The sequence below is a fragment of the Hordeum vulgare genome, chromosome 2H, assembly GCF_904849725.1.
Source record: "Hordeum vulgare subsp. vulgare chromosome 2H, MorexV3_pseudomolecules_assembly, whole genome shotgun sequence".
Lineage (NCBI taxonomy): Eukaryota > Viridiplantae > Streptophyta > Magnoliopsida > Poales > Poaceae > Hordeum > Hordeum vulgare.
This window is the reverse complement of record NC_058519.1, coordinates 664,029,359-664,040,658: the sequence shown is the minus strand read 5'-3', so window position 1 is coordinate 664,040,658 and position 11,300 is coordinate 664,029,359. Positions and strand designations below refer to the sequence as shown.

Below are 11,300 nucleotides of genomic sequence, written 5' to 3'. Positions count from 1 at the left end.
GCAAGTGTGTGTGACAGAGAGATGTACGTGGCTGCTGCACGAGAGAGAGAGAAAGCAGAGAGGTGGATTGGGTGGGCAGCAATCCATGGCTGCCGCTTGCCCCCCTCTAGTATTTTTCCATGGCTGTGGACGACGCAGCGGTGGGCTCCACGCCAGTGCTCACACGTGGCACGCTCTCATTCGCTGCCTTCAACATGCATGGATAACGCAGCACCCAATACCCTCACTGACACCAAAGGGACCCACCACCACCCCTACTTTTCTCATACCATCAGACTTGTATTTGTATGTGTAGCAATAAACTACCCAACCCAATGATATACTCCCTCTCTACCTAAATACGTACTTGTACAAGTATTTAGGTATAGAGGGAGTATGAATCATCATGCTGTAAAAACACTTGTTTCTACTGCCAAGTTACCAGTGGCTCAAGCAGACACCACAAAATTCTTGTACTACAATCAGTTTATTATAGACTAAAACAAAAAGCATCCACATTCAGCAATCACAAGTTACAGCAAAAATTTATATTTTTCATGGGCAACTAATGACCATGTCAACCAAACAATATGGAGTAACTTCATAGATGTATGTTGGTGGGCAGCTCAACTTACTTGCTACATAATCATCTCAGCCTCAATCAAGAGCTGCTAAGCTATAGGGTGCACCTAATGGCCCTGTTCCTCTTTAAATCTAAAATAAATAGGCCCAAATCTGGGTGCTATTTTTCTACTTCCCAGGGGTCTAGCAATGGCTACCAACCAAGATCACTTAACCTTGCTTTTGGTGAAGGAGACGGTCTCTCCGCATTTTTGTTAGTGGCAGAAGCTTGGGGTGGCGGTGAAGGCAGTCTCCCTGAAGTTTTCCTGGCGGCGCGAGCTTGGGGCGGCGGAGATGGCGGTCTATCCAGAGTTTTGCTACCGGCATGAGCTTGAGGCGGCGAAGAAGCCGGTCTCTCCAAAGTTTTGCTGGTGGTGCGAGCCTGGGGAGGCGGAGAAGGCGGTCCCTCCAAAGTTTTCCTAGTGGCACGAGCTTGAGGCAGCGGAGAAGGCGGTCCCTCCAAAGTTTTGCCGGTGGCGCGAGCTTGGGGCGGAGGAGAAGGCGGTCCCTCCAAAGTTTTGCTGGTCGCGCGAGCCTGGGGAGGCGGAGAAGGCGGTCTCTCCGAAGTTTTCCTGGTGGCGCAGACCCACTGCCGCGGGCTCTCGATGTCGTCGCCGGTTGTCGTTGGCACGTGCCAGCTCCCGGCTTCAGATTCCTGCATCCAAGGACGATAACACATTTGTTTCAGCATGTATTCATGACCTGCTAATGCTGACGGAGGGCAATGCGTCTGACTCGGAGTTAGATTAATCACCTGAATGACAATTGAATAAGGAGGCGGCAAGTGGAATGTAGGACCACGGCCCGAGTACGTTAGCCTGACCTGCATAGAGTTTGCCAGGGTTCTTTAGATCAAAGATTTCAGAGAGATAGTTCAGGATATCCACGACTGATGCTTCGACAGTGAACCAGGGCTTAAGAGGTGTTGGGTTCTGCAGTAAGAAAATTAACCTGGTGCTTCTCTTTCCATCTGGGGAAGAAACTAGTGCCGAGCAGTTGAAACAAGTGGTCCCGCATCTCGTCGTTCGTAACAAGCAACGAACGGCAACTGACTGCTGCATACAGCCAATACCTGCAGCACATAAGGAGATAGATGATTTGTAAAGGTGAAAAGGCTAAAGAACAGCTCCTAGAAAAGTAAATTCACCAATTGGGGGAGCAGTCATATCCCAAATCTCTGCCTCCAAAGTTCTCACGATTATCTACTGGAATTCAGAAAACAGTAAAGAGCACAACGGTTGCATCGTTAGAGCCTACTACCAGCTAGCTGAAGTAAGGGATGCAGATAATGATGCATATGTTAAGCAGGAAACATGGGCTCACCAATCATCATTGGAACCAGGAGGAGTAGAATATAGTGCTCCAGCATTTCGCCAACTCTCTATGAGCTTCTGATTCTGTGGTGTTTTTGCAGGGCCACAATTTACTCGGCTCCTATGCAGAACGATCAGCGGCAATTTCTTTGACTTGGTTACTCTCTGTATGCCATTTACAACAGAATTCACCTACAACAAAAGCATGGTTTCATAGCAGGAGTGTTAGCCGTGTTCCTCTGCCTGCATGTCAGGAACAATCGTATCACAGGATATTATTGCTTTGCAGGACAACATTCCTTTTTACCTGAGAAAAACTGAAAGCTTTACTCTTGTAAAGGCCAACATTAGCAGCATCGATAACAGCGTCGAATGGTCCATGGCGATGGAGCCAGTCCTGCAGAGACCAGGTTATCAATTAGACAGAGAAGCTCCAGGTGCAGAAATATAAGCAGTTAAATCTCTCAAAAAACGGAACAGAGGGTCGTAAACCAATCCTTCCATCATGAGAAATAAACTTGTGAAGTAGTACCTCAATAAGGACTCTGGTTACAACATTCTACAGGTAAAACCTTAAACAAAAAGGTATAGTGCGGAAAAAAATCATGCTGGCAAATACAAGTGTTATGGAGCCGCACTGATGATATCACACCACTAATGCTGTATGAGGTTTTATGTAGTGAAAATGACCAACAACTGTATCTATATTGCAACTCTATACATGGTTCATCTTCTTCAGCTAAGGCTCATACATCAAAGTCAAGTTAAACAGAAAGCTTAATTAGGAGCTCATAACACAATATGCTCTCCAGTGGTCCTCTCCTGCTGTGTCAAGGCCCATATGAGCTGAAATTGGTGTGGTTTCTCGGACATTTGTCATTGGCTTACAGTAGAAGCTCCAACCAATCCGAACGAGTTCTTAGCATACGGCAATACCAAAATGAAAGCCAAAGAATATAACTTGGTATGGATGGGCGTTACATTCTGTGGCACCGTTAAGTTTCTCACAGCATCCCAAATTTAAATCCGCTTAAACAGTCGTGAGCCACAAACAAAATGCCCTTTAAAATAGTCTAGCACTAGGATTATAAAATCATCTCTAATCATTCCATAGCTCTTCATATATAGTTTACACAAACTATATGCACTAGCACTATATATAATTTTTGGCAACATTGTCGTAGGGAGTTCCCGTAAAGATAGAAAGCTACACTTGTAACCTGTGGCGGTCAGAGAATGGACGATGTACCTGAAACCGTACGAAATCATCCCTGACCTCCCGGTTGCACGCGAGTTCGGCGAGGGACTTGGCAAAGGTCTCTGTCTCGGAAGGATCGATGTCTATGCACACGAGCTTCTCGCCGCAGCGCTGGCATCTGCCGTCCTTGTCCATCTCGCTCTGCCCGACGTCCCATTGCCCCTTGCCCAGCCAGCCCTGGCCATGCCAGCCGCCGCCGCCCTTCACCACGCCTTCCCTGACCTTCCTGGCGTCCCACTTGTCCACGCCGGCCTCCGCGGCGGCGTCGGACCGGAACCAGGCCTCGACCACCTGGGCGGTGGCCTGGCACACCTGCCTGACGAGCGTGCGCGTCCTGTGCAGCACCCTGTACACCTGGTCGGCCCTCCCGATGTCGGCATTGACCCGGAGCAGCGCGGTGAGCTCGGTCTCCTCCGGCACGACCCCTCCGGCGTCCATGTGGGCCTCGACCTCGGCGGCCCCGTTGGCGTCGCGGGCGTCGCAGTAGGCGAAGAGGGCCGGGCCGTATGAGCGGAGGCGCGGCGGGATGCCGGCTGCGGCCATGCGGCGGACGACGGAGAAGGCCATGGCCGGGTCCCGGACGGCGGCGGCGAGGCGGGCGAGGCTGGTGAGCGTGGCCTCGTTGGGCTCCACGCCCTGCGCCTCCATGGCGGCGAAGATCTCGAAGCCGCGGCGCGCGGCGTCGGCGTCGCCGGAGTTGGAGCAGAGGTAGAGCAGGCAGTTGTAGTGGTGGAGGGCGAGCGGGACGGCGGTGGCCGGGTCGACCGCGGCCTCGTAGAGCTGGAGCGCCGTGGCGAGGTCGGCGTCGCGGGAGCACATGTCGAGGCGGTGCTTGAGCAGGCCCTCCGGGGACTCCCGCGCGCGGCGGCGGCGGGCGGCCTTGGTATCCGTAGGCGTCGGTGCATCAGGGGAGGGCGGAGGAGGGGGGTCGTCGAGGGCCGTGGCGGTGGAGGAGGAGTAGGAGTGGCGGCGACGGCGGGCGAAGGGGAGGGAGGAACGGCGCGGGGAGGGGAGAAGGCGGTGTGGGCGGGAGCGGGAATGGAAGAGGAGGACCGCCGTGGGGCGGAGGACCCCCGCCGCCGCCGCGAGCCGCATCGCACCGACGATGGTGGATTGGAGACGACGACTTATCTGGAAAAAAAAACTATTCTTTTGTTTTCAGGCCTATCCGTCACTTATCTCAACATTGTTGATTCGAATGAAATTCATTCATAGGATTCATACGACGATGATTTTTCATATTTCGGGCTCTTTTGATTCGAAGGCAAGTCATCAGATTTTAGGCTGATTTCGTTCCTTGGAAAGTTTACCGTATGTACGTGTTTTTTCTTTTTTGAACAATTACCGGAGAAAAAGAATCTCCACTTGAATATATATATTCCTCAAAGGCGTTCAAGGACGAGTTGCAGGTTACATTACTTATATAAGGAAAGCACATGTAAAAATGCAAGACACGGCAGCCTCCCTACTAACATGGTCCTTAAATCTAAAGGCACAAAGCGTAAAATTTAAAATAATATTCCGGATAGTGTGTAGGGGGGAGTACGTCTCGTTCCGAAAGACTTGAGCGTTTTTGGAGTCCCATAACTTTCAGAGGATGGAGAGGGCGATGGTAGGCCAAATGTTGATGTCGAGGACAACCGATGGAGGAGCATCCCAGTTTTGATATATGTAGTGAGGGGCTTTAAGTCACAGGAGGGACCAGACCTAAGCCGCGCATGGGCAAAGGAGGGTGAGGTGCGCCGCGTCCTCGGATGAATAGTCACGGCAAGGGCAAGACATTACAGATGTGATGGTCTCGCACTGTAAGTTCGGCATCATGCTTAACCTGTCCCGACAGAGTAACCAACCAAAGATCTTAACCTAGATAGGTGCCTTTGAGCCCCAATTGTACCCCGCATTGAGATCAAGCTCATGGTCGGATGAGAGCAAGGAGTAGGCGCACCTCGCGGAGAACGTGGAACCGTGGGTGAGGAACATGTCGTCCAGTGTATCGCTTGTGGTGAAATCATGCAACAAAGATAAAACAGACGCAAGCTCGGAAGAAGCCATAGAGGTTAGGCGGTTTCGAAGAGTAGCGAATAAACCATTATACATGACGTGAGATACCAAGAGGGAGGGTGTGGTGGAGTGAGAGAAGATGTGGGGGTAGTTTTCTGCGAGCGGAGTTGACAGCAGCCAAGCATCGAGCCAGAAGAAGGTGGACGTGGCATTATTAGTAAGGACGAAAGAGATTTTAGAAGGTGGCATAAATGTTGTTGGATGATTTTCCAGAGGTAGTGGGGGTGAGCAGGTTTAAACATGAAGTCGAGAGAGTAGTGCTGGAAGAACCAATTCACCCAAGGCAAGTCTGGTTTTTGTAGAAGTTTAAAGGCGAATTTCATGAGGAGGCAATTGTCTTGAAGCGACAGGTTCTTGCTACCTAGCCCACGAGCCGGCTTGGGAGTGCACACCTTTCTCCAGGCGATACGCCATTTTGCACCGGAGCAATTTTCTTCTGTCGCCCAGAAGAAGGATCTACGGATAGCGTCTAATCTTTTTGTGATCTTCTTGGGTAGTCTAGAGACAGACAAAAGTGGGTGATGAGGGCGTCAAGAGTGGAGGAGATGAGGGTAAATCTGGCTCCTCGGGAGAGGAGTTTTCCCGCCCATCCAGAGAGGTATTTAAGGAAGCATTGTATGATTGGTTCAAATGAAGAGGAGGGCAGGCGGATGTGGGAGAGGGAGAGACCCATGTAAATCTGGGAGGAAGGAGGTGAGGTCACAGCCGAAGGTTTGGGCGCTAGTAAGGCTGGTTGTGGGGTCCGTGTTGATGGACACGAAGGTAATTTTTTGGAAGTTGATAGAAAGGCCGCTAGCAAGGGCGAACTTCTCCAAGATGTCTTTGAGTGTGGTCGCAACCTAAGGGGGGCATGGGCAATGATTAGGGTGTCTTGGGCATATTGGAGTACAATGGGGGGTCTGTCCTTGTAAATCGGGTGGCATAGTTGGTCGGGCGAGGAAGCCTGGATGATTAAGCGTTGGAGCAGGTCCACGACTATAAGAAAGAGGTAGGGACACAACGGGTCCCCGATACGCCTCCATCGTATCTACTTTTCCAAACTCTTTTGCCCTTGTTTTGGACTCTAATTTGCATGATTTGAATGGAACTAACCTGGACTGACGCTGTTTTCAGCAGAATTGCCTTGGTGTTATTTTTGTGCAGAAATCAAAGTTCTCAGAATGTCTTGAAAATTTACGGGGAACATTTTTGGAAAATATGAAAAATACCTGCGCAAAGATCCACTTGAGGGGGTGGGCCAGTGGGCCACAAGCCCTGCCACCGCCACCACCCCTGGTGGCGGGATGGCAAGCTTGTGGGGCCCACGTGGCTCTGCCGCCCCCAATCTCAGCTCTATAAGTACACTTTCGTCCCAGAAAAAATCAAGAGAGAAGATTTCGTCGCATTTGCGATACGGAGGCGCCGCCACAACCTGTTCTTCATCTGGAGGGCAGATCTGGAGTCCGTTTTGGGCTCCGAAGAGGGGAAATCGTCGCCATCATCATCATCAACCTTCTTCCCTCTCCAATTCCATGAAGCTCTTAATCGTTCATGAGTAATCTATTCGTAGGCTCGCTGGGCGGTGATGAGTAGGATGAGATCTATCATGTAATCGAGTTAGTTTTGACGGGGATTGATCCCTAGTATCCACTATGTTCTGTGATTGATGTTGATACTACTTTGCCATGCTTAATGCTTGTCACTAGGGCCCGAGTGCCATGATTTCAGATCTGAAATTATTATGTTGTCACCAATATATGTGTGTTTTAGATCCGATCTTGCAAGTTGTAGTTACCTACTATGTGTTATGATCCGGCAAACCCGGAGTGACAATAACCGGAACCACTCCCGGTGATGACCATAGTTTGAGGAGTTCATGTGTTCACCAAGTGCTAATGCGTTGGTCCGGTTCTTTATTAAAAGGAGAACCTTAATATCCCGTAGTTTCCTTTTGGACCCCACTGCCACGGGAGGGATGGACAATAGATGTCATGCAAGTTCTTTTCCCTAAGCACGTATGACGACACACGGAATGCATGCCTACATCACATTGACGAACGGGAGCTAGCCACATATCTCTCCGTGTTATAACTGTTGCATGATGAATATCATGCAAACAAATCACCGACCCATTGCCTACGAGTTTGTCCTACTGCTGCTGTTACTTGTCTTGCTCTGCTGCTGTTACTTGTCTTGCTCTGCTGCTGCTGTTGCTACTACTGTCGCTTGCTACTGTTGCTACTTGCTACTGCTGTCACTACGCTGTTCCTTGCCACTGCTATTACTCGTTACACTGCTGCTACCTGCTACAATCTTGATTCGCTGGTCGTTGACGGGAACAGACAATTTCCGTCAACGAGGCAACTTGGCGCCATTGATACAATCGTTAGGAATAGTATGCCGTCAACAGATCGTTTCTGACATCGTTGTTATCATACTACTTTGCTATTACTACTTTGCTTGCAGATACTAATCTTTCAGGTGTGGTTGAATCTGACACATTCAGCTGCTAATACTTGAGAGTATCCTCTCACCCCCTATAGGCGTACCAACAAATTTGGGTCGAATACTCTACCCTCAAAAACTGATGCGATCCCACGCGCTGGTGGGCCGTCAACAACATTCTTCTAGTTTTGATTGCCGGAGAGTGCTAGCAGCATTCTTCTGGTGCCGTTGCAGGGGAAGGTCTGCTGTCTCGGAATCAGCATTTTTCTGGCGCCGTTGCCGGGGAGGTATTGCTATATTCTCTGAGTTACTTTGGATTTATATCTGCTGATCACTATGAAGAATCTGAAGGATCTGAAAACCAAAGTCTTGCCCTCAACTACGAGGGGAGGTAAGGAATTTCCATCTATCACTTGATTCACCTTCAGTTATGAGTAAGTTTGCGACATCACCTCCTGCTAGAAATCTTGATATGTCGCCTGTGCTTGATGATGCTTATGATGCTACTGCTAGAGATGCTATGCTTGATACTATGCTTGATACTGCTTTGCCTGATACTGCGAGAGATGCTATGCTTGATACTGCTAGAGATGCTATGCTTGATACTGCTTTGCCTGATGATGCTAGAGATGTTATTTTGCCTGATGACGCTATGCTTGATACTGCTAGAGATGCTACTTTGCCTGATATGCCACTAGGGGTATTCCTTGATGCTCATATTGCTAGAGTTATTACCAATGCTCGTGATGCTTCTGAAACTGCCGATACTATTGAGATAGAACCTGCTTTTGCTCCTGCTAGATCTAGCTCTCCTAGATATGAATTGCCTGATATACCTGAGGGTTACGTTATGGAGGGAGAGATAGCTGAGGATTTTCTTGCGTGTAAGGATGCCTATGACGCTGAGAAATTACTTCTCAAGTGGAAGGAAAAATCTCTGAAAGCTAGGATGAAATACGACCCGAAGTTTCCCACTTCACCTATCTTTATCACCGATAAGGATTATGAATTCTCTATCGATCCTGAGATAATCTCTCTAGTCGAATCTGATCCTTTTCACGGTTAAGAGTCTGAGACGGTCGTAACCCATCTTGCCAAACTACACGATATAGCCACCCTTTTCACTAATGAGGAGAAGATCCGCCACTACTATATCCTTAAGTTGTTTCCTTTATCTCTAAAGGATGACGCTAAAGCCTGGTTCACCTCTCTTGCTCCTGGATGTGTGAGTAGTCCCCAGGATATGGTCTATTACTTCTGTGAGAAATATTTCCCTGCCCATAAGAAGCAAGCTGCCTTGCAGGAAATATACAACTTTGCTCAACTCCAAGAAGAGAGTCTCCCACAAGCTTGGGGGAGGCTCGTCCGGCTACAAAATGCTTTGCCTGATCACCCTCTTAAGAAGAACGAGATACTTGATATCCTCTATAACGTACTTACCGATGCCTCTAGAGACCACCTAGATAGTTGTGCCGGTTGTGTTTTTAGGGAACGAACTGTAGAACAAGCCGAGACCCTACTGAATAACATCTTGATCAACGATAATGCTTGGACTATTCCCGAACCACCTCCTAAGCCAACTCCAAAGAAAACAGGTATTCTATTCCTCAGTCCCGAAGATATGCAAGAAACCAAGAAATCTATGCAAGAGAAAGGCATTAGATCTGAAGATGTCAAAAATCTACCATCTATCGAAGAGATCCGTGGTCTCGATAACCCAATACAGGTAGTGGACGTAAATTCTCTGCGTAGGTTTGATGAGAGTGATATTCCTTTTGATAAACCTGCTAGCCTATGCTTTGATGAATTTGACAACTTTGTTGCCAAACAACAGAGTTTCAATGATTATGTTAGCAGACACTTGGAACAAAGTACTCGTATGCTTAGCCATTTAAGTGCTTGTGTAGACAGAAATGTCAATGATCTGAAGCTTCTGAGTAAACATGCCTCTATGATTACTACTCAGGTAGAACAAGTACTTAAAACTCAGAATGACCTGATCAATGAATTAAATGACAACTGTGTCAAAGTCATTACTAGAGGAGGCAAAATGACTCAGGAACCTTTGTATCCTGAAGGCCATCCTAAGAGAAATGATCAAGATTCTCAAGGAATCAATGCCGATACACCCAGTCATCCTAAGGAGAAGAAGAAGGATGATAGAAACCTACATGGCAGTTCACCAAATACTGTCACACCTGAAGAACATAATGATATTTCTGCGTCTGATGCAGAAACACAATCTGGTGATGAGCATGAACCTGGTGACAATATGGACAGTGATGTTCATAATAATGCTCAACCTAGCAATGATGAGGATGTGGAGATTGAACCTTCGGTTAATCCCGGTAACACATAACCTAAGAGATACGATAAGAATGACTTCACTACTAGGAAGCATGGTAAAGAAAGGGAGCCATGGGTTCAGAGATCTATGCCCTTTCCTCCTAAGCCATCCAAGAAAAAGGATGATGAGGATTTTGAGCGCTTCGTTGAGATGATAAGACCCATCTTTCTGCAGATGCGGTTAACTGATATGCTCAAGATGTCTCCGTATGCCAAGTACATGAAAGATATCGTGACTAATAAACGGAAGATACCGGATCTTGAGATCTCCACCATGCTTGCCAATTACACTTTCAAAGGTGGAACTCCTAAGAAACTTGGTGATCCCGGAGTGCCCACTATACCTTGCTCCATTAAAGGAAACTACGTAAGAACTGCCTTATGTGACCTTGGAGCTGGTGTTAGTGTTATGCCGCTCTCTATTTATCGTAGACTTGAATTGGATAAGTTGACACCTACTGAAATTTCTCTGCAAATGGCCGACAAATCAACTGCTTTCCCTATCGGCATTTGCGAGGATGTGCCTCTTGTGGTTGCTAACACCACTATCTTAACAAACTTTGTTATCTTGGATATTCCCGAGGACGATGCCATGGATGTCATCCTCGGAAGACCCTTTTTAAACACTACAGGGGCTGTCATAGATTGCAACAAAGGCAATGTCACTTTCCATGTCAACGGTAATGAGCACACAGTGCACTTTTCGAAGAAACGATATCAAGTACATTGCATCAATGCTATCGAAAAGACTTCATTGATTCTTATTGGGAGCTTTGAATGCCCTATTCCTCGTGTCAAGATGAAGTATGATTTGCTTGTTGGGGAGATACATATCCCCATTGAGGTGACTTAGTGGCTATTCGAAAATTCTCCGTTCTCTCTTGCGATTCGAGAAGGTTTTGTCATGAGGACTTGATCAACCCCATTGACGGATTTCTTTCGATGACCATGAAATGGATGAATCAAAGAGTCACCTACCTCTGTTTTGAGCTTTCATTTTCTCTTGCTTAGAAGAAAAATGATAGATTTAGTTTAGCTTTTCCTGTTTTCTGTTTTAGCGTCCCGGAGAAAAATACCTCGAAAATAAAAGTTCTCCGATGGTCCTAAAAATTTAGTATGATTTTTTCTGGAATATTTGAAAAATATTGGGCCTGAGAGCTAGCCTGGGGGCCAGACAAGTGGGCCACAAGCCCTGCCACCGCCACCCCCTGGTGGCGGCTAGCAAGCTTGTGGGGCCCACAGCGACCCCCTCCACTCATTCCAGCTCCCATCCTCTTCTTCCACCTCCAGAAAAAAAT

The 11,300-nt window shown here is 47.9% G+C and overlaps 1 protein-coding gene across 1 annotated transcript; it reads right to left on the bottom strand.

Annotated features, from left to right (window-relative positions):
• Positions 1–512: 512 nt before the first annotated feature.
• Positions 513–4,317, bottom strand: LOC123428572 (proteinaceous RNase P 1, chloroplastic/mitochondrial). The gene is made up of 6 exons (XM_045112795.1): positions 3,163–4,317; positions 2,221–2,310; positions 1,924–2,105; positions 1,552–1,672; positions 1,355–1,423; positions 513–1,255 (listed from the first exon to the last, which is right to left on the bottom strand). The coding sequence occupies exons 1-6, from the start codon at positions 4,264–4,266 to the stop codon at positions 755–757; spliced, it is 2,067 nt and encodes a 688-aa protein (XP_044968730.1). The 5' UTR covers positions 4,267–4,317; the 3' UTR covers positions 513–754.
• Between the last annotated feature and the right edge of the window lie 6,983 nt (positions 4,318–11,300).